This window comes from Eublepharis macularius, chromosome 9 (assembly GCF_028583425.1).
Source record: "Eublepharis macularius isolate TG4126 chromosome 9, MPM_Emac_v1.0, whole genome shotgun sequence".
Taxonomy (NCBI): Eukaryota; Metazoa; Chordata; class Lepidosauria; order Squamata; family Eublepharidae; genus Eublepharis; species Eublepharis macularius.
The window spans coordinates 56,344,461-56,372,085 of record NC_072798.1 but is presented as its reverse complement, the minus strand read 5'-3'; the positions used below and the strand labels follow the sequence as shown (position 1 = coordinate 56,372,085).

Here is a 27,625-nt window from a genome sequence, read left to right as displayed (position 1 = left end):
TTATTGGCTGATGCTTTCTATACATTTCATCATAATGTTTGTTCTTGTAATTTAATATTTTCCTTATTTTTTAATGATGTAGTTCCAGAATCTGCACCGGTTATGAAGTCTTACAGAAATCTTTCCTCTACCTCTGTGATGTTATCTTGGGACCCTCCAGCTCAGCCAAATGGCATTATAATGAGCTATGAATTACAGCTGCAAGGACCAGAAATAAATTTCTCATTTACTACCTTGAACAATTCAGTCATTTTAGAAGATCTTTCGCCATTTACACTGTACAGCTTTTTTGCTTCTGCGAGAACTGTAAAGGGACTTGGCCCATATGCTGTACTTATGTTCTCTACAGATGAATCAGGTAAGTGATGAATTCCAGAAGTCTCCAAAAAGGGGTGCTGTAGCCCCTGGATCCTGACCTTCAGAGTTCCATCTTATCTTTCATGCCATAAAACTACAAGGAGCAGTCGTCTGAAGATCTGGAGTATAATTAAATCAGTTTCCTGATAATACTCAATCTTTTCTTTCTTTTATTTCCATTAAATCCCAGAGAGGTAGTGGAAACATTGAATCTTTGTATGAAAGTAGTGTGAAGGTCAGCATGTCGGCAAACAAAATGAAACTTACTCCAGAAAGGGCAGAAATTGGTTTTGAAGGTGTAATTAATTTGGGATTAGGTTCACAACTGGTTCTAGATAGGGTTGACTCCTTCAGGAGAACCAGCTTTTCACTCTAGGGATATCCAACTATACTTCCTAAGAAATTGATGACAGAAGAGTCCAGGATTGCAGTTTTAACAGTTTAGGCTCACTTTCCATCTCCAGGCAACCAGGAAAGCATTGATCTGGCTGTAGTCATACATACTTTGGTTTCATTCAGGCTGAATTAACTATACCATGTATGGAATTGGCTGTGGCTCTAGGCCTCAGGCTCTGGAAGCAAGAAGCCCACTGGAAGCTATGTTTTCACTCCTGGCTGTAAAACTATGCTATCCAGCAGGATAAGTTTTTTTCCAGCCTTAATGTTGCCTCAAAGCTGGTCATTCTTCATAAATGCCATGCCTCATATGCTCTCCTCCATGACAAACATTATTTATTTGGAGACTAATACCCTGCTTTTCTCCTCAAAGGGGATGCAAAGTAGCTTACATAATTCTCTCCTCCATTTTATCCTCACAACAACCCTTTAAGTAGATTAGGCTAGAGTGTATGACTGGTTGTGAAGTACCCTCGCCTCATTCCCCACCCCCAAAATGTACAGGCTGCTCTTAAATTGCTTAGCTCCTTTACAGTGCCAATTCCAGAGGCTAACCACCCCCTTGTGGCCTGGCTAGTTTATCTCTTATCAGCTCCACCTTCTCAGACATAGATACTGGGCTGCCTCCCAGACTGTGTCCTTCTCCTAGCTCCTTGAGCTCCTGTCCTGCCTGCTGCACCTTTCTGTAGGGTTAAGCTGGGCGGGGAGGAGTCAATCTGTCTGGATAAGGTATGACATTTTCCTTTTGGCAACTTTCTTGGCCAGGAATGGCAACTTTCTCAAGCCTCCAGGAAGCTTGGTACTCTTCAGCCCAAGCCTGACTGCCTACTGCACATTCCCTGACAGCCAGCTTGACCTCCTTCAGTTGGGGCCTTTATCCCACTTCTCCTGGCCACTCATAGTTCCTGCTTCCCTGCTCCTACTCCATAGGGTACTAGTACTGATTGGCCTTCCTCCTGGCTGCTCTTCCCTTGCTGTTGCCACCCCACCTGGCTCTCTTCCAGTTCTGCTTCTGAACTGCTTTCCTTAGGGCTGTGTCCCCGCTCCAGCCCTTGGAAGAGTGGGCATTCAAATCTAGATCTCCCAGAGGCTAGTCTGACACTAATCACTACACATGCTGGCTCTCAACTGGTCCAAAACACAGCTGATAAGGTTTCTAGCTGAAAGCGATTGCAACAACTATATTAAAGCAGCACTAGAGCAGCTGTACTGGTTCTCTGTATCTGGTCATAATCTGAAGTTTTGATATTAACAAACTGCCAGAGACTGCCAGTGGTTTTATTTCCTCAATCAGTAAGGTTTAAATCTTTTTAAAATGGTTTCTTTTTAAAAAAAAATCTGTGAAATTGCATTCTTTGGGTAGTAAATCAGATTTTATAGTTTATTACTATTAATTTCTAGATAAATTTATATATCTGAAAAATATCCTTTATCATACCTAACTAAAACACCTTGTAAAATATGAGTATCACCTAGTTGATTCTAAAGTTTGGAAATTAATCCACAAGAAATCTCTCTTGGCGAGTTTCTCTTACAAATTATCCATAGTTATTAGTAGTGTTTAAAACTAAAGAATATTTCCTTCCTCAGTTCCATTGGCTCCTCCTGAGAATCTGCGTGTTACCAATTACACATTCAACTCTGCTTGGTTGAAATGGAATCCAAGTCCTCAACCAAATGGTGTTATTAGAAGATATACTTTTAACATTTTTGAAAACAGCAGTCAAACGACATTTTATCAGGTATGTAACACTAATATTAAAACTATTGTTATTTAGACATATTTAACAAGTGCCAAGAGTATGCACCTAAAGGTGATGCACCTAACGGAAGGGATAAGGCACATTCTGAAATAAATTAATCAGTGGAATGCTGATAGCAAACAGGATACAATCATCACATCTATTTTAAATGCAGAGGTGAGCTTTGATACTATGAAGACAAACTTAAAAGAAAAGGAAATGATTTGATGTGTTAGGAGAGAGGAATTTTGCTGGCATAGAGTAGCTGCTGTGTTGGATGCTCTGTGGCTACTAAAAATGCCACTGCATCCACACCAGTGAGAGCTACACAGAGCTCATTTATGTGTAGAAGCAGGATATGTTGCAGCTGTCCAGTTTAATTTGAAAACAATTCAGACGTGCCAAATGATTTATTCAGATTCCAGAATATGGTTCTGTGTTAATTTGGTCCTGTTGAATTTAAAGAATGCTCCCATGTTACCCAAACTCACTGTGAACTTGATAGTGTCTTTGAACTCTTACAGTTGCATTGAGTCTGCCACAGCTGGAATAATTGGGCAAGCTTAGTTCTGACCCATATGCATTTTAGACTGCTATCAGACTCTAGCAAGCCCCTGATTTGGTCCTTCATGCCTCTTAAACAGTTTTTGAAACTAGGCGAACTTCTATATGGCATGGGGACCAACTGTTATAAGAAAATGTAAAAAATTATCCTAGATTAGCTCAAAACTCTTCTGGGAGCTTTAAAAACACTTTGGATCCCTATTAATGTTTCCATGCTTATGTAGGAAATCCTGCAAAATAACAGTTGTACAGTAATTGCTTCCTTCATCTAAGAATGTTTCAGGTTCACAGAATGAAGCTAATATCCTTGGACTAGAACCTTTCAGCACCTACTTCATCAGTGTTTCTGCATTTACAAGAGTTGGAAATGGCAATCAATTCAGTAACATTGTTGAATTAACAACAGAGGAGTCAGGTTAGATTTTTGGGTGCATGTTATTTGCTTTCATAGTGTAATTAAATTATTTTTACCTTTTCTAAATCTGATGTAACATAAAGTGATGTAAACAAAATCTATTTTTTAAATTTATTTTTATCTGTCACATTTACATTTCTCCTGTCTTAACAAGATAAGTGGAACAAAATCCTTGCTCTGACTTTATCTAAGTTGAGATACTGATTATTTTAAATGTATATGATGATCAAACAAATAGAGGTGGATCCACTTCCTTGCTGAGCTGGAGTTATTTCAAACAACAGGACATACAACCAATCCTTGTGCTCTGTTGCAGCACCAGAGGAGACGTTGCTGCTGTGCTTCTATGCTGAAAGCCAGATTTCCTGAGCTGGGGCAACAGCAGGCATTGGTCCTACCCCTATAACTTCAGTATATGGATACTTTGGGGGAGGGGACTAAATAAAGGTTAAAACAGCTAATAAAACTTCAAAAGGAAAATGAGAAGACTTTGCTTTAACTACAGTGCAAGGGTCTGCTTTTGTAGCAGTGTAGAATAAAGCTGATCTTGAATGTTTTTTTAGCATCAGAACTTGGTGAATCAGAGGCTTGCTTTTATGCCTCTAGATTCCAGAGTGCAGTCGTGTATATCTAGGGGAATTCTTCCTAGCCTCACTCTGCTACATTCTATTTTGTGTTACATGTATCAAAGCTTGTTGCAAGCAAGCTTGGAATTGCTCAATACGTAGAATGCAAAACCAAGAACCTCTCTTCACAGCTTTAATCAACAGCTCTTGTTATGCTGTCAGTATGAAAGGCGGGAATGTTTGCTCTTGAAACATTACTGAACTCATCCTGAAATATACTTTAATGCACTTGCCCTTTTAGTTTTGTAGGAATGTTAACCTCTGGTGCATGCTTTTCTTTGAAGCTCCAGATGCTGTCCAGAATATGCAGTGTACTGCAACCAGTTGGCATTCAGTTATAGTCTACTGGGACCCTCCTTTGAAGGCAAATGGGATTATTACCTATTACATCATAACATTTGGAAGGAATTCAACAATCTTGTCTTCTGATAACGAAACAGTGCACACTTTCAGAGACTTGTTATCAAATACTTCTTTCCAGTTTCAAATAAAAGCTGCAACAGCTGCTGGAGAAGGAAAAGAACAGCTATGCAATGCTACCACATTTGCTGAAACAGGTAACCATTCCTGGAATTAAAATTGCAGTTGTTGGTTTTAATAATTTTCCTGCCCTGTGCAACCTAAACTTTGCATTTTTTAAAAGCAAGTATTGAGATAATATTCTTATGAATTCATAGTCTGAAAACTAACAAGATATTATCAGTAGTAAGAACAACAAAGCCATGTTGTGAAAATTACTTACATATTTGCTGTGTAATTTTGAATTCCAGTTTTATTGAAACACTTTTTTTGTTCTGTAGAAATTGCTGGGACATATTTCTAAGTAAATGTATTTAGGTAGTATCCAGAAATATTTGCCACAAGAAAATGGCTCATATTGGGTTAATGTTTTTTTTAAAACTGTTTTTACATGAATTGTTTCCTGTTGAGCAGTAGCTACTTGAAACTGGAAACTCATAGTTAGGAATGGAAACAGTTTTATTGTTGATCTCAGCTACTTATTTACAGTGGTCTATGTTAGTCACAGGCATAGCTAACAGTGAGTCACTGCCAAAGTATTTATTTTTGACACCAAGTGAAATCAAATTATGTGCACTGGCTCATTTCAAAATCTCTGAACAACAATCTTTGAAGGATTACTTGTTTTTATTTTGGCTTTATCACCACTGAATTCAATTTCTCATGAAGAGAAAGATTTATTACACTATTAGAGTACAGTATCTAATTTAGTTGGAATAGTGAAGCATGTATAGTAAGGGTCCCCAGTCTTGCTGTGGTTGTGGGCTCTTTGGGGATTACGACATAGGGTGGTAGGCACAGCTACAAAATGACTGCCACAGGCTGCAGAGCCAACCATGACATGTCAAGGAGTGAGGTTATGCATAAATCCGATAGTAACTTTTTAACATTTCAGGAAGAAGCTCTGTTTAATGAGGTGCCTTTTAAAATAAAAATATTTTTAAAAAATATTTTCTTCCATACTCACAGCTTACCTTCAGTAATGCAGTGAAGAGCCTTATGCTGTGGAGGCAGCAGCTGTTTCCAAAGCAATTTTTAAAAAAATCCGTGTAGCCAATCAGATCTCCAATAGCTCTGCTGAGCAAAAGCTCCCATTTCCCCCTTTCTAAAAACACTTGCCAGGCACCAGGAAAGATGTCGGAGGGCACCATGACACCCATGGGCAACACATTGAGGAGCCCTGACTTACGGCATAGTAGGGAGCCTTTAATCAAAATATAAGGGTAATCTTGATGCCAATGAAGAAGAAATAATCAAAAGGTATGTGCATAAATGCCTTTTGTTTTTAGAACTGAATCGAATTACAGCTTTCACTGGAAGTGTACTGCCCCAAGCAGGAGAATGAAAAGGACATAGGGGAGGGGTTGTGGCTCAGTGATCGAGCACCTGCTTGACATGCAGAAGGTTCTAGGCTCAATCCTCAGCATCTCCAGTTGAAAGGATCGGGTAGTAGGTGATGTGCTGCCAGTCTGAGTAGTGAATACTGACTTTGATAGACCAGTGGTCTGATTCAATATAAAGCGGCTTTACGTGTTCATGTGGTATAGGAACGTCCTACATTCTTCAACTGCAAGGATGCATGAATCCCTATTATGTTTAGCACTGTGGTCATCCCTATTCAGTTTCAGCAGTCAGGAGTGAACCAGGTAAGTTGCAGCCCCCAATAACTGCTGCAAAACTCACTGCGCAAATGATATCATGTGGGTTACAACAGTGCAGTGGACAGCATATAAGACTACTCCAAAGGTGCACTTACAGAAACAGGCTAAGTTGTACCTAAGTTGTTAAAATAATTCTGAAAACTATAGCTTACACATTTTCTTACACATTTTCTATGAAGATCTTTTAAAAATAGATTTTGAGAGATTGTATATGAATTATAGTTACATTCTTTTTGCAAGAGGAAAATGATTTCTGGACTGATATGTGGACCATTACTCAATCTGAAAATGTTTGTGCATATTAGATGATCAGCGAATATGAACTTTGTGATACTTTTAAAAAATAGGTATCACAATGAACTCTGAGTCATGTTTGTAAAATTCAGGAATCTTTCAAACTAAGACCATGTGCATTTAGAAAAGGTTAAGGAATTCTGGTTATTCTGGAAGAATGTATATTTAATTTCTTGCACTATAGTTATTTCAGTCCTATTAGGCAATGCAATCCTAAGAAGAGTTACTCTAGTCTAAGCCCATTAATTTCAATGGGCTTAGACTGGAGTAACTCTGTTTAGGATTGCACTGTAAATCTGTAACCTAATAGCATATCTGACTTGAAGTCTAGTCTGACACACATAGCTTATCAAGATGTACTCCCACTGAAGGTATTTTATTTATTTAAAAGGTTTGTATCCTGCCTTTTTTAAAAAAACCCTTCTAATTGACTTACAATCACAATAAAATATCAATAAAATCATTAAATAAATAAAATAAAACCATAAAGTCAATAAAATGAAACATCAATTAAAGAAAACAATGACTAAAGACAACGATAGTAATAATAAACCACCAAAGGAACTATCACATATACTCCACATTATCTGCATACAGATTCAGACTCATACAAATACGTCAGATTTACAAAACAATGTAGATATAAGTGAATACAAATCCATGTGTTGATGTACAACTTATCATCTACATAGTTAAAAACTTTTATGTTGTATGTGCTCTTAGACCAGAAAGAGGAATGTATCTTGGATTCAATTCCAAGGGACTGTTTATGGGACAAAGTAGGGAAATCTTTTATTGATCAAAGACTGCTATGGTTAATTAAAAAGTTATATGATTCCACTTCCGCTCAGGTTTGCTGTAGCTTGGAAGGTCATATGTCCAATTCTTTCTCTTTACAGAAGGGTGTTTGGCAAGGATGCCTGTTAGCCCCATTAATTTGTATAATCAATATGGCACCTTTTTTTGAGAAACTCTAAATTTCATCCTCTGATGTTAGCTGATATCATGATATCGGTGTTATTATACATAGACAACATATTTTTGCTATCTAAGTCTCCTCTAGGCCTTCAGCTTTTGTTGAAGGCCTTTGTGAAATATTGCAATGCAGAAGCGTTGATAATAAATCACGGGAAGTCTAAGGTCATAGTATATTCTAAATCTAATCACTTATAGAAACAGAATTGACAAGTTAATGGGAAACCTGTAGAACAAGTATGTTAGTTTTGTTATCTAGGAGTTTCTTTTCAAGCTAATTTGGCTTGGAGAGCCCACCTTAAAAATGTTCATAATGGGCCTTGGTTGCAACAAAAGCTATAATACATTTTTTTTTCTGCAGTGCAGGTGGTCAGTTTGTTTTTGCTGTTATTTCAGTTTTTAATGCAAGAGTATATGCTTGGCTTCTCTGTGGAGCTGAGGACTGCAGAGAGACATTGGATTCCCTTTTGCTATTATTTTGGAGGAAATTAATAGAGATGCCGTAGAACAGCCATCTGCCTGAAACAGAACAATTATTGGGGCTTAACTGTAACGAGTTGGTGAGATTGGGAAGGTTAGCAGCAGGCTCCTTGGTGAATAAATACTTTTATACCTTGGATTTTTGAGTACTGTGCAGAGACACCATAGGGTATGCTCTCCTTTGCATTTGGGATTGTCCTATCCAAAGGCGCCTTTACCATATTTAGCGTCAGGGGTAGCAATGTTGGTCTGTAGTAGAAGAGCAAGATCTGGGTCCATTTGCATCTTAAAGATCAATAAGGTTCCCGGGGTATGAGCTTTCAAGAGTCTAAGCTCCCTTTGTCAGATACATGGAGCGGGGAAAGGATGGAGTCTTTATAATGGGGGCGGGCGGGGGGAAAGAGTATTGTAAATTAGAGTGTCAGGAATATAGCTATAATACATGTTATAATTAGTTTACACATGGATGCTAAGTGCAGAAAATTAGCATCTGTAGTGAAAGAAAAATCCAATGTGCCGATTCAAGATTCAGCCGGGGTGGGGGCAGGGGGTCTGTTGTTTTGAATTTGCAAATAAACTCAGTTTCAGCAATCTCACATTGTAATTTTCCATTGACATTTCTCTGCTTGATAACTGCTACTCTTAAGTCAGCAATGGAATGTCCTGGCAGATTAAAATGTTCTCCTGGTTTTTGAATGTTGTAATTTTTGATATCAGATACTCCACTATCTGCATATTGGATATCTGATATCAAAAATCACAGCATTCAAAAATCAGTAAAACAATAAAATGTAAGGAAGTTACCTTCCTTCCATTGCCTCAAATTCTATATTCATGAAACTGCTGATGAATGTTCTACAATGAGCTTTAAATTCCTCTAATGTGACCCACACACAGTTAAAGATCTATGACTGAGTGGTGAGAGGTTACTAAAAGCTTGTAAAGTATACTGACATCTGGACAAAAGAAAAAGAAAAGTTATTATAGAGATTCATAAAATATCTGAGTTGGGGAATTAGCAAATCTCAAGTAATCAAAAATATTAAGCACTGGATATTGCTACTTAATACTAAAACCCCAATAAAGTATCAGTTACTTCAGGCACCTAAATGTTATGCAAGTAATTCTGTTCATGAGGGAAGGCCAAAAAGACAGAGAGGTAGAGAACCTACACGAAGGTACAAGTGGGGGTTAATGTACCAAGGCAGGGGTCCAAGAATCTAGGTAGCAAATAATCTCCAAATGGAAAATATAAGGTATTACATTGTCATGATCAGATGGGAGCATAAACAGTTTCTGGAGTCAGCAAAATTATACACTTTGGGGCAGATTATGGCCTCTGTTATACAAACAGCAGAGTATAAAAATAAAAAAATAATTTTTTTTCCAGATTTAGGAAAACAGGAAGGAGAAGCTCAAGTATCTAAGCTGGTTAAAGAGGGGTAGTTCAGGATCCTGAGGACAATTCCATGTAAATACCTTTGTCAACAAGTCTGCTAGTGGTTAAAGGCACCGTGCTTGATTACTGAGGGTTCTTAATTAAAAGATTGAATGTACAGCACTGGGCATGGTGAAGCTCCTTCCAAGTGACTCACCTATTCTACTCCAATTAGCATGTCTGAAAGAGGTGCACTCCTTCTTCTGTTGCTATTCTCTGCCTTTTGTTTCTGTGATGGCCAGAGATCTGTTTAGTTGCTCAATGCAAAAACATGAAGGGAAGCTGGTCCCAGCACCAAGGAGCACATGAACAAACTATAGGTATCTTGATAACATCCTTATTTACTAATAAAATATTCAGGAAACTATTAATAGTATGAGACACCAGCAGAGTTACTCCAGTCTAGGATCATAGGATTTCACTGTAAGTAGATTTCTGGGACATTTTATATATGGGTGCTCCTTCATCCGTTCCAACACAACAGAGAAATCCACAGAGGAATATGCAAGCAGATGTGCTTTCTTCACCGCAGTGAATGTGGATGTTCTTGAAGGTAGAAGTACTTTGTATAGTCAACAGAGCTCCTGCATCTTTAAGAAATGAATAAGCCTCTGCATCCATAAGATTATAAGCTGCCTTGAATCAATTTTGGGGCAACTGTAGCATTATACATTTTTAAAATTAATAAATGTATTTGTTTCTAGAATTTTGACTGGGTAGATATTTCAAGAGTGTATCTGAGAGTTTGGGGTTTCAAAGGGGTAGGAAAAGAATCCCATTTAGAAGCAAGAGTATTAAAAGATGGTATATCCATGCTCAAAATAGCTGTGCTAAATATTACCTTCCCTCTGTCAAGATTTGTTCTTGAGTATAGAAACAACAGTAACACCTCTTCTAACAGGTCGTAGAAAAGTTGATGTAATTGAAAGATAGGTTTTCTTAAACCCAAACTTCTTATATTGTACAAAGAGATAGTATTCTATTAGAGATAGTAGAAAATGTGGCAGGACACCTGAGTGGCTAATTGACATTGACAGAGAGGTTGTGGAGAGGCATCTGGCTGCATTGGATGAATACAAATCCCCTGGGCTGGATGGGGTGCACCCAAGAGTGCTGAAAGAACTTTCTAGAGAACTTGCAGAACCCCTGTCCATCATCTTCAAGGCCTCCTGGAGGACTGGGGATGTGCCACAAGACTGGAGAAGAGCAAATGTTATCCCAGTCTTTAAGAAAGGGAAGAAGGATGACCCGGGAAACTACCGGCCGGTCAGTCTGACTTCTGTTGCTGGGAAGATATTAGAACAGATTTTAAAGGGATCAGTCTGTAAGCATCTGAAGGATCGCTCAGTGATCTGGGGAAGTCAGCATGGTTTTGTTCCTAACAGATCTTGCCAGACCAACCTGGTTTCCTTCTTTGATCGAGTGACCAGTTTACTGGATCGCGGGAACTCTGTTGACGTGATTTATCTGGATTTCAGTAAAGCTTTTGATAAGGTCACCCATGACCAGGGGCGGCGCGCCTATTGAGGCCAGGTAGGCGGTGGCCGCAGGCGCGGGGTGCCGGAGGGAGCGCTGGAAGAGGTGCGGGGGGCGAGAGCGCGCCTCCCAAAGCAGAAGCCTCCTATTCCTCCCACCCCATGCCGCCGCCGCTGCCAGCACAAGCCCCCGGCCGGGCACAGCCACCGCGGGCAGGCATCTGCTGCAGCGGAGGCAACCGAGCGGGAGAGCTCGGAGGCCGCCCGCCGCAGTGATCGGGCCGGCGGCGGCGTGTGCGCTCCCGTGATGACATCACGCATGATGTCATCACGCAGGCAGGTGCGCGCGTGCTCGTGCGCGCGGGGGGGTGCTTGGCCGGCCAGCCGCGAGCGCGGCAAACCCTAGCGCCGCCCCTGCCCATGACATTCTGATGGGCAAACTGAAAGACTGTGGAGTGGACTATAGGACAGTTTGGTGGATAGGGAACTGGTTAGAGGACCGTACCCAAAGAGTGGTGGTCAACGACATTTCATCAGATTGGAGGGAGGTGTCCAGTGGGGTGCCGCAGGGCTTGGTTTTGGGCCCAGTACTTTTCAATATTTTTATCAATGATCTGGATGAAGGAGTGGAAGGGCTGCTCATTAAATTTGCTGATGATACCAAATTGGGAGGAGTAGCAAACACCCAAGAAGATAGAATTAAAATTCAACAAGACCTGAATACTCTGGAGAAGTGGGCAGCTGTGAATAGGATGCAATTCAACAAAGACAAGTGCACAGTATTACATCTGGGCGACAAAAATGGGAAGCACAAATACTGGATGGGGGATACACTTCTGGGCAGTAGTATATGCGAAAGGGATCTTGGGGTAAGAGTAGACTGTAAACTAAATATGAGCAGTCAGTGTGATGCGGTGGCAAAAAAGGCTAATTCAATCTTGGGTTGTATCAAAGGGGCCATAGCGTCGAAATCGCAGGAGGTCATAGCCCCTCTCTATACTGCCTTGGTCAGGCCACACCTGGAGTATTGTGTGCAGTTCTGGAGGCCTCACTTCAAAAAGGATGTGGCCAAAATCGAGAGGGTGCAGAGGAGAGCAACGAGGATGATCAGGGGTCTGGAGACTAAGCCCTACGATGAAAGACTAAGGGCCTTGGGAATGTTTAGTTTGGAGAAGAGGAGGTTGAGGGGGGACATGATTGCTCTCTTTAAATATTTGAAAGGCTGTCATTTGGAGGAGGGCAAGGAGCTGTTCCAGTTGGCAGCAGAGGGTAGGACGCAAAGCAATGGGCTTAAATTACATGCACAAAGGTACCGGCTGGATATTAGGAAAAACTTTTTCACGGTCAGAGTAGTTCAAAAGTGGAATCAGCTGCCTAGGGAGGTGGTGAGCTCCCCCTCACTGGCAGTTTTCAAGAAGAGGCTGGATGAATACTTGTCAGAGATACTTTAGGCTGATCCTGCACTGGGCAGGGGGTTGGACTAGATGGTCTGTATGGCCCCTTCCAACTCTATGATTCTATGACTTCTTATATTGCCTGCTTTTTATATATTTATCTTGATATAATACTTGTGATTATTCTTATGTCAATACTTAAGAGAGGAACCAATATTTTTGCCAGTGTATTTAATCATCAAAATATTTAGATTTATTAATACTTAGAGAGCTAATTAAATACAGCAGGATTAATCATATTGATATGTATTTAATTCATTGTACTGCCATATTCAGTATAATCTTATTTTCAACAATAAGCAAACTGCTTCTCATTGTAAAGTTTGGTACATAAAATTAAAATTTTGTTTTGTTTTTTTCTAGTTCCTAGCGCCCCCAGAGATATTGCATTTTCAAACATACAGTCAACCAGTGTGACTTTGAGATGGAGGATGCCGGTTACTATCTTTGGCTACTTCCTAAACTACAAGATTACCTCGCAGTTACAATCTATCCATTGCAGTAATTGGGAAGCTGCTGAATGTACTGAACATGAGAAGGAACAATATTCATATCATACTGGTGATTTTACGGAGGAAACAGTGCATGATCTTAAAAAATTCAGATGGTACAGATTTAGGGTTTCAGCTAGTACAAATGCAGGATATGGTAGCCCTTCACCTTGGATTTCTACACAAACTCTACCTGGCTGTAAGTAAGAATAACTGTTACTATACTTCTGAGTTTCATGTTGACACACGTGCTATAAGAACAAATCACATTTGTGAATTTGGTCATACAGTTATCTCGTGCATATTAAAAGGGTGTCCTCATGTGTCTAGAATTTAAACATGCATATACTATGATAGCCCTGAAAGAGGAGGTGTGTTTTAGAATGGTGTTATTGTACTGCATATTAGCTGTTTGTTTCTGTTTTCTGTGGCTTTAGTTTCAACAGAAATGTATAGCAAAAGGAAATAGAAAGTCATGTTTTAATTGTACAAAATACGCTGGTGATACTAATAGGGCATTTCCTCATATATTGGTAACAAAATATGGGGTAATGTTTTTAAAAGATTAAATGTTCAAAGCAGTAAGAATAGAATCTCTTTTCAGTTACCTAGGTTAACGTAACTGGTGGATTTGATTCTTTTAAAATAGACTTAATGCTTTTTATTTGTGTGAGAAAGTCTACTAATAGCCAGCAGTTCTGGAAAGGATTTCTCACTTGGCAGATCTTAGCAGCTACTTGTGCTAATTTTGAAAAACAGCTGCAGGATCTAGAATTTTTTCATATTGTGGAAATAGTTTAATCTAAACAAGTGAAAACATATTTCAGGTTTCCTGTCATGGAAAACTGTAGTAATTTTGACTTAGTGGGTCTGCCTTCCAAGTCATCAGTGGAAGAGTTGCCTAATAATATCAAGACAATATTCATTTCAAAAATTATTCTTAGAATTAAAAGTTCACTGTTGTTTTAAAGTATACACGCACTGGTAACTTGTTTCTTAAGACACTGCCACAACAAATCCACACACTGTTGTTTGAATACTGACGGTACTATGGTTTCTCGTCTGAAAGACAAAATCAAAGAAAAAATTGTGCTTTTCTATATGTGTGTTTATGCAGAGCATTCATGGATTATGGCTGCAAACCAATCACTGTGGAAATTAGCTCACTCATGACATGGTTTTGATAATTTTCTTATAAAGTTAGATCTGGTTCTTTTCCATTTTAACAACAGTAATTCTGTGAAGATTAATGAAGATGAACTTAAAAAAAAATCTTACACATTACACAATCATAGCTACAGGAACACTAATATCACTTTTGAACAGAGCAGTCCTAAACAGAATTATTCCATTCTAAGCTGAACGAGCTTTTGTAGGGTGTACCTCTGCTTAAGGTTGCCCTGGAAGTGTGTCACCAATGCTGTTTCTGCTCCCACGTTTAGATAGAGAACTCAGCCTTCTGTTTTATATATTGTTCTCTTAGGGACCATCTTTCTGTCTCATAAAATAGTTTGATGGTCCTGTTATTGCACTGCTGATAAATTATACAGCCGCGTTGCATGGAGTAGTTTTCTAGTGAATATAACTCTAAGTAGTTACTACAATTTTTAAGTATAAGTTTGTTTCACCGCAGATGAAGACATTTAAATTACCGCATGTAACCTAGGGTATAAGCTGTTCACCCATTTTTCAGGAGTCCTGTCCTACTTTGCACATTGCTACCAGGAAACAGAAGTTTCATTGGTAAGGTTTTTCCTAGTAGATAGATTCTGTGACGTAAAACTGTACCTGCTGAAGTCTGCTTATCAGATTGGTGAGATGAAACGGTTGCTAAGAGAACTGGCAACCCTGAGGACAGTTGCTGTCCATCTTGGTTTGCACCCCTAAATACATATATCCTGGACTTGATTCCTAGTTTTCTTACATTGCATCTTGCAGTGCGAGCAGACACCATATGAAACATTAACTTTGTGCAAATGACAATGCAGGTAGAATGAACATGTGGGAAGTGGAAAGGGTATCAGATTCATGTCTATTGTCCCTGCTCTCGCCTTTGTCCAAATCTGCACACAGGCAAAATGAGGTGAAGATAAATGCAGATAGAGTGTATCTAGCCTTTTTTTTTTAAAGAAAAGAGGATAAACATGCAAAGGGGTCCATGGGCTTCCACTCTCCCAGTATACACATTTATTCTACCTACATTGTCATCTGCACAAGGCTGTTGCCTTTGTCCTTCAAGTGGTGAATAGTCTCTGCATAGTTATGCCTGTGTCACAATAAATTTAGTTTTGTTATTCATTCCTTTCTTCTTTTCCTTTGTATATGTGCTATTTGTACTAGAAACAAAGAGGGACAAAATACATCAAAACAAAATAAAAACTGCAGCAAGGGAGCAGGTCATGAAGTATAAGAATCCAAAATCATTTCAGCTGCTCTGTTTACTCTGTTCTACCTATACTTGCTTCATGGTATTTTGAAAAACAAATGGAGTTGTCCTTGTTGGACACTGGAGTGATCAGTGGATTGCTATTGGAGCCATCCTGTGATAAATGACTCGCCTTGACTTTAACTGCTTCCTTTCCTTTTCCTTTCCTTACTACTATCACCAGATAATGAAGAGATGCTTTTGGTAGATCAAAGGGGGAAAGGGACAATACTGAATTGCCTCTAAGATACCTCTGATTCCTCTTGGAAGTTGCTCCACTGGAACAATGTTTACTACACTTCATCTCAGTCATTTTTATCTGTAAAATATTGGAGACACTAGACACCTCTTTAAGTTTTTCCCCCTTCAAATTACCAGGTTTGACATTTGTGGGCGGGGGGCGGGGTCGTAAAGAGGCAAACATGAATTTACATTAAGATTTTTGGTGGTAATATCTCTATCTTTAAAAAACTTCTGCCAATACATTCCCAAGTTAAATGAACAGACCTCAGGTCAGAGGATGTATCTGAGCATCAGAGAATGAGCCTCGCTGTTTGAAGACCTGCTTTGTAAGATGATAAGCTAGCCAGACGTACCTTCCAGCTAACCAACTTAACTGCTGCCTTAGCATCAGGACACAGATGGATGGGAAAAAATGACCCTGACCTCCATAAGACCCACATTCCTGTGCAAGCATAGAAGCATGATAATCAGGAAATGATGGTTATTAGTTACAGAAAATGCATTATTGTGAAAACCAGGAGAAAAGTGCTCATGAGAGGAAGTGATTGGATTATAGGGGGAACGAGTGAATAAGACTAGGTCATTCCTACTGAGTAAATTGCTGTGATTTATAAGAAAAAGGGTATAGTGATATCTTACCCATTAGTGGCTAGACTCATTTCACAAACAGTCTTAAATCAGTATGTGACAGTTACCACTGGCATAAGTTTGTTTATGTAAGAAGTTTGTTTTAAAACTTCTATGCTGAAGCTAACACATCTGCAGTTTCCAGTCATGTTTTAGTTTATACTAATTATTTGATGTAAATTCTGTTTCTTGGAGAACATTCTTTAGTTACGGTGAAAACCAGTGAAGGAATGCCAAGGCACTTTTGAGAAAGGGTTTGAAATATATTAACATCCTGCCCTTAAATGAATGTATGACAGGTCTTTATATGCAAGTCCCTTTGAGATAGCGTCATCTGTAGCTTTCACTCATTTGAAGCCCATGATGGTTTCCAGCCATATTTTCACAGACTGAGGTGGCCACATGCATGCTGGGTACCATGGGCTGAGCTCAACCGATACCATCTTTTCTTAACTTGACTGCCATTGCTCAAATGCAGCAGTTGCAGTTAGTTTCCAAAGGCTTCTACCTATGATGAAAAAATGGTCCCACTCCCACACCACAGAGAGCCAGTGGACAGCGAGCGAAGACCCAGCAATAGCACAACCCCAACAGAGGCTCATGGCTCAAATACTCCCCCCCTTCCCAGCTGATAGGGGATGGGCACCCATGCGGTGTACTGGATGTCCAACCATACCCCACAAGAACATCACTGGCAGCAAAAGTGCTGCCTGCTCACAGCCATCCCTGTTCAGAACCCCACACGCCCTCACCCTGAAAAAAGTAAAAATAGAAAGGAAGGAAAGGACAGATACTAGGCATGAACCCACAGCCCCACATCTAAGACCAATCCTAACCACTAGACCAAGATGGTAGGTTCAAAGGAGACAGGCATTAGGCACTGCACTGCAGCCCAACATCACCACCAGCCACATGGGGCCAGGCAGATATCAATGCAAGACAAGCATGGCTCAGTGGAAAAGATAGCATGGCCAGGGGCTCCTGGTTCAATACCTACATGAGAAGAGGTGAGAGGCAGGCAAAAACCTCAACGCTGATATTGTGCTCTCACAAAGCAGAGAAGGGGGGACAAGCTGGCCCAGCTGGTGGGCTGCCCCAGAGATCCATCATTCACACAAACCCTCTAGGCTGCACCTATGGCAGCATGTCCCTTGTATCTACTTGGTGTACCATATGCCTGCACCACGAAGCTGCATGCATATCAGATACCAAAGTTCTGTGGAGGAGTGTGGAACTCAGAGAACCTCATTTCCCACCCCAGTGCCAGAGCGCGCACACACCCTCAGACCACTCACCAGCCCATTCCCTATGCGAGCCCCACAGAGCACCCAGCAGAGTGTGCGTGTGGGTGGGGAGAGAAGGTGGGGACCATTAGGTGGGTCAACTGTGAGATCAGCCTTCAAGGTGCCTCTGGACCCCTGCAGTGTTTTGAAGCTGAACAAAACAGAAGTCCTGTGGCGCCAGTGTCAGGCTCCCCTTTGAGGTCGTCAGAGCCAGGGGGGGGGGGTTAGCCTGCCAGGCTTGCCCTTGTGCTGGTCATGGCACAGGGATGGGCTCAGAAATGAGGGAAGGGTTAATGCCATCCTGGTTCCTCTCTCCTCTCACTGGAGTGTCTCAGCTGGTTTACACCCTTCTCTCTGCCTTGTCACACTTTCTCTTTCTGTAGCCTTCACTGTCGCTCGCATTCACTCCCAGTTAATCCTCATCGGCCACCCTGGGGTTTGCCCTTGTATAGCTCATCTGGGGGAGACTCCCACCCCATCCCCCAGGCTTTGCCTTGTCCATGGCTGTCCTGCCCCCTCCCAGGTGATGGCCAGAGCTCTCTCCCTCTCCTGGCATCTTCTAGGACTTGACCTGGCCTTTGGCCTCTCCCCATGCTTCTCTGGCTGCCCTGCAGGGTGGGGCTGGCCGCCCCTTCACCTGTGGATGTACTCCGCTTCTGCCTTGGGGTAGCGTGCATGGCAGGATCCACCAGTGTGCCTGCGTCTCTGACACTGTCTCCTGGCACCACTGTGACTTCTGCAGCCCTGGAGGTGCCCCCTGGCTCTTCCTCTGGCCACACCCATGTCATCATGGTTTGGATGCGCTCTCTAGCCATGATGCTGCTCCTGCAGTGCAGCCAGTGGCCGTCACAGCTGATGGGTCATTCCTTAGCCCAGCTGAGCATCTACCCACTGCAGCTCCCTCTGCAGCTGCTAGGTCCCATCCAGGCTGCGTCGCCATGGGAGTTTCTGTGACAGTTGGGCCTTCACTTGACCCATCTGAGAGTCAGGCTGTGACAGCTAGTCCTTTCTCCCAACCCAGCCAAGCGTTGGGCTATCGGGCCTTCCCCTGACCCTGCTGGGAGTCAGGCTGCAGTAGCCACCAAGCTGGTGGCCAGCGTGCCTTTTCCCTGCTCCCCCAGCTTGGTGGTGAACAGGCTGATGGCCAGTGTGCCTTCTTCCAGCTCGGCATCACGGCTGCCTGGTGAGTCCCAGGGGGGCTGGGGTGGCGAATCCAGGGGGCCTGCCCCTCTCCTTCCAGACAACCAGAAAGACCAATGACAGCAATCCCAGCATGGCCGTCTCTGAGTTAGAGCTCATAGTTTTGGAAGTGTGAAAGACTTAGCCCTAAGGGAAACTCACAGATTGGATGTTGGAGCAGGAAGGGACATGGAGTTAGTCTCGCCCACTCACAGACAAAGGACAGAGCTGTAGAATATGCCAGACTTTATTGAATAGCAAATTGAGATGAGGTCCAATGAATTGGGATACCAATTTCCTCTGTACAGTATGTCTTTGTGAGATGCTTCTAGGGTACATGGGGAGATAGGCTGAGCCATTCTTAGCAAAATATGCATCTGAATGAGGCAGACTTTCTGGTCGGAAAGCCTCCTCAGGCAGGATGCTCCAAGAGCTGGGCTGGAACTGAGCAGAGTGGCAGGAACTGTACAGATCATGCTACCAGGTCTCCCTGTTGAATCGCCACCTGCACAGGTGCTAAATAGAAACATGTCCACCCGTGGCAAAGAGCACAGAAAGCTGGAGCTGCTTAGTTGGAGAAAGCCATGTTTGTGGGCTCCAGTATGGCTTGCAGTTCCACCCCAGGGGAGGGGGGCATTTGCCAGGGAACCTTCCCAAGGCGAATGTGGGTAACCATCCAAATAGAACTATGGGGCATCCTGGCTGGGATATATGCAGTGGTGTGAATGAGTGTGGGGGGAGGGGAGGTTGCTGCTGCTGAGGAGGGAGGTGATTGGTTGCAGCTGTCATTGACATCCTATGCTCTACCAGAGTTGTGAGGGGCATTTGGCCTTTTCTGTCATATGGGAGTCTGAGTTTAAGCCATTTTGATGGTGTAACTTTCAAGCATTTGGGAAAGGGTGTGTGTGTTCCCAGGCTGGAGCAGCTTAGAGAGTCAACTAACTCCTGCCATGCTACTGGATCTACCCCTTTCCTCACTGGTGCAGTAGCTTTTACCTATGTTACTTCATAGTGTTGCCATGCGAGTGCATGGCTGGACCCAGTGCCATTGGGCACTCTGCTGGCACATCTCAGAGAAAGTGCTAGTCAGCTTCCTGTGCACTTTTTACCCCACTCTCAGGATAGCACTGTTTGGTCTTTTCCACGGTGGGCTTTTTCATCGATTCGGGCCCCATAATGCATCAGTTTCTCTCCAGACTTCTGCATACAGTCAAAATACCCCAATTCAGTCTCCAAATTACTTCCTAGACTTTTTTGCATTCTTCACACAGAAAGACTGCAACTGCCACAGAATCGATCTTTTCTCGGCTTTTCTGCACTTTTGTGCCTGCACACATACCCTGATGCTGTTTTTTTCCAGCAAAGTTAACCCAGGGCTTTTTTGAAGTGCAGAATGCTTCCTTGGGTGTGAGGACTGCCCTGGCCCTGCGTTTCAGCTTCCCCTTTATTCCCCTACATCGTGATTGGTTGAACAGCAACCAATCCAGGTTTTGGTCTGATTTTAAAAAGAAAATTAAAGACAAAAAACCTTTGTAATTAAAGACAAAAAAAAAATGAGGAAAACTGATAAGTCCTCAGCAATCCTCTGAGGAAACTGACGAGTCCTCAAAGCCCACTGCAGTATCAGGGCATTTTTCTAGTGCAGAAATAAAAAACAGACACCACTTGGGTTCAACTCTTATTTTAAATATAACCATAAATATTAGCGTATAGCAGGCATTCCGTTTACATAAAATAATCTGGCCACCATTATAATTTTTAAAAGTGTTAAGTGGATCAGTTTTGCTGAATTTTTAATAACTATTGAATAATACCAAGAGTTACATTGTTATATTTTAGGCACTACACAAAATATTTTCACAATCATAATTTTTATGTTTCTATTATGGTTACAACTAAAATCAACATATACAACACTAGAAGTTTCTATGGAGGAGTCATCTGTTCTCTTATGCTTGCTGTATTATGTGGAAACTCTTCATTAAGAGGGAAAGTAAAATAATTTGGATTGAGTATTGTTTATTGTTCTGAACGACGTTTATTGATTGGATTGGTTTGAATATAATGTGTTGGTGAATACATAGGCATCTATCCCCATATAATTTCACTTTTTTTTTTAGCTCCAGATGCTCCTCCAGAAAATGTGTCTGTATTAGTTACATCTCCTTACAGTATTAATATCAGCTGGAGTGAACCAGTCATCATTACTGGGCCAACATTCTATCTCATTGACATTACTTCAGTAAGTCACTTCTGTTTTATATATATATATATATATTATAGAATGAAACAAATCAAAATAAGAGCTAGTCCTTGCCTGCTTAAAAAACAGAATTCTGAAGTTTACCTAGAAATCATAATTCATGACCTGAAAACCTTTCTTGTGAATTCTGGTGTAGAAGCTGATTGTGGATTCTTACTAGTGAGGACAATTTTACAATTGGCTAAAAGGAGTGGAAATCTGCCAGCGATAAGAAAAGGTAGTGTAAGGTCACAACACAGAGGGCAGAGGGAATTTGCATTCGGAGGAGAAATCTTTATTCTATTCAAGCATATTCTTCATTTTTATTTTATAACTTCCTTAGTTGAAGATTAACTATACCCTATCACAATTTAAACCCTTGTAAATTTCATAGATTCTTTGAAAATATCCTGTCATCTTGGAAGGCACCATATAAAGGTGTTCTGTAATTGTCTGATGACTTTTGTAGCTCACTATGCTGATAGGTACATGTTTTATTAAAAAATATTTAATCCTCTGTAATAATATGCTATTTTGATTATCTCAGTTTTGCCACCCAAGGCGGAATGAAGAGACAACACATTAATTGGGTACTAAAGGTCAATTTTATTTTGACAACAGCATGAACATGAACATAATAATGGCAAGGGCCTAACTAAGCGGTACAGGTCAGGCCCTGGGGTCCCACCTGGGCCTCCGCCCTGACCTGTCTGGGCGAGCCCCACTGCCCCGAGAGCGAGCCATCCGAGGTATGGCTGGCCCCCGGCCGGCCAGGCGTGTGGAACCTCCACCAAGCCTAATGACCCCCCTGCCGTCAAACATGAGGGGCCGTACTTGTACAGGAGGTCCCACGCGGCAGTCTGCCCTCTCTACTGGCAGCCGTCAAACAATACCAGAGATCCTGACAGACCCCGCATCCCCTTCAACTGGGGACGTGCCAAGGGTGCTCACCATCCCGCTGATTTTTCAAACCTTATCCTGCCAGGAATAACCTATTACAGCTCCACCGAATCCAATTACCTCAAAAACCCACGCAAGCAGTACAAGGTAGGCGAAAAACTCCCCTTCAAACAACCAATTAGAAAGGGAGAAAAAATTCCTACCTGGCCCTGGGAACCAGCGACCGGCTATCCTGTACTGCTGCAGGGCGGGTGGGTGGGCTGAGCTGAGAGCGACTGCTGAAGGGGAAAGGCGGCGCCGGCTTGAAACACCTTGGCCCCGCCTCTCCCCAGATGCCCGGATGCCCGGGAAAGCTGGTGTTGCTCTCCTGCTCATCCGCCGGCGCGGCAAACCCCGGCCCCCAGTCTAAGGCAGCAAGCTGCCAACTGGGAATGCCGCATTGCCACCCAAGGCGGAATGAAGAGACAACACATTAATTGGGTACTAAAGGTCAATTTTATTTTGACAACAGCATGAACATGAACATAATAATGGCAAGGGCCTAACTAAGCGGTACAGGTCAGGCCCTGGGGTCCCACCTGGGCCTCCGCCCTGACCTGTCTGGGCGAGCCCCACTGCCCCGAGAGCGAGCCATCCGAGGTATGGCTGGCCCCCGGCCGGCCAGGCGTGTGGAACCTCCACCAAGCCTAATGACCCCCCTGCCGTCAAACATGAGGGGCCGTACTTGTACAGGAGGTCCCACGCGGCAGTCTGCCCTCTCTACTGGCAGCCGTCAAACAATACCAGAGATCCTGACAGACCCCGCATCCCCTTCAACTGGGGACGTGCCAAGGGTGCTCACCATCCCGCTGATTTTTCAAACCTTATCCTGCCACCGCCAGGGCAAAGCCTCTGCTTATGCCCTAGCGCCCCACAGGTGGTCTACCACCAGCCGAAGCCCTTGCCGCAGGTCATTAAGAAAAATGCTGTTGCCTTTCACCGAAAGGTGCACCCCATCCCCTCGGTAGAGATCGACAAATTCAGCTCGAATTTGTGGATGGGGCAAATAAACCCCCAATCCACCCTCCATGGCTCTGAACAGGGCTCGATTGGCCTTCCGCCTCGCTCTTTCTATTGCCCGCGGATCCCAAGCCTCCCGCCAAACCCGGCGTGGAAGCATGGCAGACCACACGAGCAAAACCTCGGGCCAACGCTGAACCACCACGCGTAAATCGGCCTCAGCTTGAACAGAAAGGGCACGGCCCTCAACTAAACCAAGGTCATTCCCACCGAGATGAATGACTAAAACATGAGGAGGAAGTCCATACCTCCCCTCAAACAAAAGTGGCAACAAGCCTGGCCACCTAAGGCCACGGCGGCCCTGCCACTCAACAGTAGCCCGATCGCTCAGACCCAACTGGGTCCCCACCGATGTCCTTTTGGCCTGATGGGCAGCCCAGAACACCATGCTGTGCCCGACAATGAGGATCCTCAGCCTCCCGCAAGCTGGCACAGCACCTGGAAGAAAGACATGATACATATTAAATTTGCTTAATGGGGCGAACATAAGCCCGATAAGCAGAAGACCGCCATCTGCCCACCTTCTTAATGGCTGCCACCGGATAACCCATAGCAGCGGCCGTGGAGGCCGCCCCGATTCTAAAAGAATGGGTTCCAAACCTCACCCCCGACAAACCCAACTTAGCCAGTGCACGCCCGGTCACTGCCCAAAATTGGTATTTCGTGAGGGGCTTCCCGTCATGATGACGAAACAACAGCCCAGCATCACTTCCCCTAACAGACACGTACTGCTGCAAAGCAGCCACAGGGCAGATATCCTTGTTGCCACAACTCCCAAGGTGAATAGCTGTTCCCCTACTCAACTGATCGGTCTTTGAACAACGCACAGTAATAGTAACACTTCCTTCTAAAAACCGAATATCCTGAAACAACAATGCCCTCCCAGAATCATCCTTAAGGGATGCCGTCACTAACTCGCTTACACGGAGGGCGCCAAAAAAGGCAGTTAGCGATGCTGCATGAAACAGCTTTTCCTCAAAACCAGAGTGGCAAATATGGCCCCAAACTGAGCCCAAACCTAATAAAATCTCAGGGGAGATGGGCTGTCTGTCATCCCTCTGGCGGCCGGCTTCCCTAGACCAACCCTCCAGCATCTTACGAATCCTAAAATCGCCCGTGGCCTCACAAAGTCCACGGGCCTTGCTGGCAAACGCCACAGCTGACAACTGCGCCTTAATAGACTTAACTGCTAGGCCCTTACCTCGTCGGCTGACGCAAAACTGCATCAGATGTTCAACTGGAACTGGCCACTCCTGTTGCAGCCCCGCATTTTGCCTAAACTCAGCCAATTGGTGTACCGACCTGTCGTACGCCTTCCTTGTACTAGGTGCCATAGCTAGCTGAATAGCCCTGCATGCCTCCATCGTCCAAGATCCCAAAGCTCCTGGGGCATCTGGGCCGGTAATAAATCGGCCTCGGGGGCAAGCTGCCGAAAACGCTCCATCTGCAAGCGAGACAGGGCATCTTCCACACCGTTGTCCAGACTAGGGACGTGCCTGGCCCTAAACACGATATTCAATTGCAAGCAGCGGAGTGTAAACGGCCTAACTAACCTCATAACCGCAGAGGACTTAGATGTAAGGGAATTCAACACCTGGACTACTGCCTGGTTATCACACCAGAAGTGAACTGTGTGATTTGCCAGATCTGCTCCCCACAAATAGACTGCCACCACAATTGGGAATAACTCAAGAAATGTTAAATCCCTGTTTAGGCCGTGCTCCCGCCAGTCAGGAGGCCATTGCTCAGCGCACCAATGGCCCCTGAAGTAAGCACCAAAACCCAAGGACCCAGACGCGTCCGTGGTCACCTGCAGATCAGCCTCCAAAAGCAAATCCTGTCTCCAGAATGAAACCCCATTAAACGAACTGAGGAACTGCTCCCAAACCAGCAAGTCCTCCCGCATGCCTCTACTAATCCTCAACCTATGATGAGGCAACCGTAGGGTTCCCATAGCATCACAAAGGCGACGCAAAAAGGCACGCCCCGGTGCCACCACCCTGCATGCAAAATTCAAATGGCCCACGAGCCGCTGTAGTTCCAGAAGAGAAATTTTGCTCTGGCCCTTGACTGCAGCTAGGCGCGCCTTAAGATCCACAATCTTTTCCCCAGGCAAACGGGACGTCTGCTGAGTAGTGTCCAACTCTATGCCAAGGAATGTCAACCTGGTGGATGGGCCCTCCGTCTTTTCATGAGCTAATGGTACACCTAGCTCTCCTGTCAGTCTCACAAACCCAGCCAGGAGTCTGGCACACTGTCCAGACCCTGCAACCCCAGAAAAAATAAAATCATCTAAATAATGAGCCATGTCCCGGCAACCCAGCTTATGAGACAAAGCCCACTCAAGAAATGAACTAAAGCGTTCAAAGGCAGCGCATGAGATAGAACAGCCCATAGGAAGAGCCCTATCCATATAATACTGCCCCTCAAAAGCGAACCCTAACAGTTCAAAATCATCTGGATGGACTGGGAGAAGGCGAAAGGCCGACTTGATATCGCATTTCGCCATCTCCGCTGAAATTCCACATCGCCTAACCATCAAAACTGCCTGATCAAAGGAAGTGTAACGGACGGAACACAAATGGTCGGGAATGGCATCGTTTACAGAGCCACCACGGGGGTAAGACAAATGATGAATGATCCTAAACTCACCAGGGGTCTTTGAACAGGGGGAGAGGAGAAGGGTCCCAAAACCCTCCCCTCAGAACACTCTTTAGCAATCTTGTCCCTCACAACCTCCTCCATGCCGGCAACCGAACGCAGGTTAGCCGCCATGAAAGGGGTACGTGGACCCTGATAAGGAATACGAAACCCAAACGTGAAACCTTCCAACAGATAACGTGCATCCTCGCGCCTAGGGTAGGGTGCTAACAATTGCCTAAGCACTTTCAGATTTATGGGGCTGGGCCCCTTTACCAGCCGACGACTGCTGAAAGCTGCCCCCTCCCCTACCCCCACGTTTCCCCCCTGGCTTCTGACGCTTACAGGCCGTAAAGGCATGGGGGCCACCGCAGATTGGGCACTCATGCCCAAATTTACAGAACTTCCTATTACACACACCCTGGGAGGTGAACTCCCAACAGAGCAAGCGGGGCTGAACCACCTGCCCCGCAGAAGTGCGGGCAGTGGGAGTAGCCATTGCTCGGTGCACTAGATGGCCACTGTCAGAACGATCCCCCATATTTGGCTTCGCTGGAGACATTACCTGAAGCCATAATTGCTGATGTATCCTGTCCCATGGCATCCCAGGATTAATCGCAGCCCGCATTCTAAATTCCTCATCGTACTGGAGCCAGGCAGGTCCAGTAAAGTCATTGTATCCTTTATAAATTATATCTAGATACTGGAACAGGGAGGCAGCCCTCCAAGACTGTGCCCTAGCAATAACCCCCGCATAAATGAGGAAACCCGGGAGCCAATTTGCCCAGGTCCTATCAACTCGACGACGCTTAAGCCTCTCCTTGTCCCTGTCGTCAAGATCATCCTTATCCTTCTTCTCCAGCTCTCTGAAGAGAAGGGTAAAGACGTCTACGTATTCTCCCCTAAGGATTTTATCCCTAGTGGCCTGTGTGAGGTGGTCGCCCAATGGAAGAGCCACATCTCCAAATGGTAAGGCACTAAAAGGAACAGTCCCATAAAATGCAGGCCCATACATTGAAGGCATCCAGTGGGAACCAGCCGTAGGCTGCCATGGAGAGCCAGAACCGGCATGACCCAACCCAACATACTGATTCTGAGCCCCATGCTGCTGCCAAGAGGGCCAAGAGGCTGCCTGACCACTGCCCTGAGATGTGCTAGGTTGACAACCCAGCGCATATGGAGCTGCCCCGGCCGTAGATGTGGATACCTGTCCCCAAGGCCCCCATGGCCACGGATAAGTGTGCTGTGCAGTGGAGCCAAGCTTACCTTCCCCTTCAATCGGGTCGACAGCAACAGCTACAGGGCCGGCAACAGCACCAAGGCTACCTTCTGGCACACTGCTCAGCTCTTCAACTCCAGCTCCGGTGTTCTCGGACTCCGTTGCCTGTGCCAGGGCACTGCTGGAACCGCTCGCACCGCCTGCATCCTCCAAGGCAGAAAGACGAGTTAAAATATCACGCTTGAGAGTTGCTGCTGATGCATTCTTAACTGCCTTTTGCCTCTTGGCCCTACCAGCCCCCTGCAACTGAGACCCTTTGGCCTGCTCGAGTGCAGCTATACGTTCCAGAATCTCTTGCATGCCTGCCATGTCCTCCTCGTCCGAGGAAGAAGGCACTGACTGTGGCTGAGCAGGCCGCTTGGCGGGCTGCTTGCCCTTAGATTTTCCACCCCCTTTTTTTGGTGGCATGGTCAATCAAAATGGCCGCCCTGAGTTAAGCAACCCCAAAATGGCCGCCAAAGCCCAAATGGTGGGAAAGGCCAAAATCCCAAAATAACAGACCCAGCAACTGAACTGCCCACTGGGGATAGGGGTGAATATGAGGCCGAATTAGGTAAACACCCCAGATGCCCCACTATCCTGATTGACGGCAAAAAACAGGGGGGGGGAGAGCTTCGTTGGTCCAGACAAACAGACAGGCCACCCAAAATGCCCCCGGGCGCCTGCTCCCAACTCCCTCGCAAACACCCAGGGCCCTTTGTCCCGGGCCAATCCCAACTAATCCCCCCCACACACACACACACGCAAACTGTGTGCTCTACCCGAAAGGCGAGACCACCCGCCCACGGCCAAACTACCACCCCGCCTCACGCGCTGGTACTCGAGCCCCAGGTGCAACACCCAGCAGGGCCAGCAAGGCCC

General features: G+C 44.2%; 1 protein-coding gene across 1 annotated transcript in view; it reads left to right on the top strand.

The window, feature by feature from the left end:
* The window catches only part of PTPRQ (protein tyrosine phosphatase receptor type Q), a 197,034-nt gene that overhangs the window by 105,218 nt on the left and 64,191 nt on the right, over window positions 1-27,625 (top strand). The window contains exons 30-35 of the mRNA XM_054989033.1: window positions 83-358; window positions 2,344-2,495; window positions 3,333-3,474; window positions 4,385-4,657; window positions 12,760-13,086; window positions 20,765-20,886. Coding sequence (XP_054845008.1) covers window positions 83-358; window positions 2,344-2,495; window positions 3,333-3,474; window positions 4,385-4,657; window positions 12,760-13,086; window positions 20,765-20,886 — 1,292 coding nt within the window. The remainder of the gene's footprint in view (window positions 1-82; window positions 359-2,343; window positions 2,496-3,332; window positions 3,475-4,384; window positions 4,658-12,759; window positions 13,087-20,764; window positions 20,887-27,625) is intronic.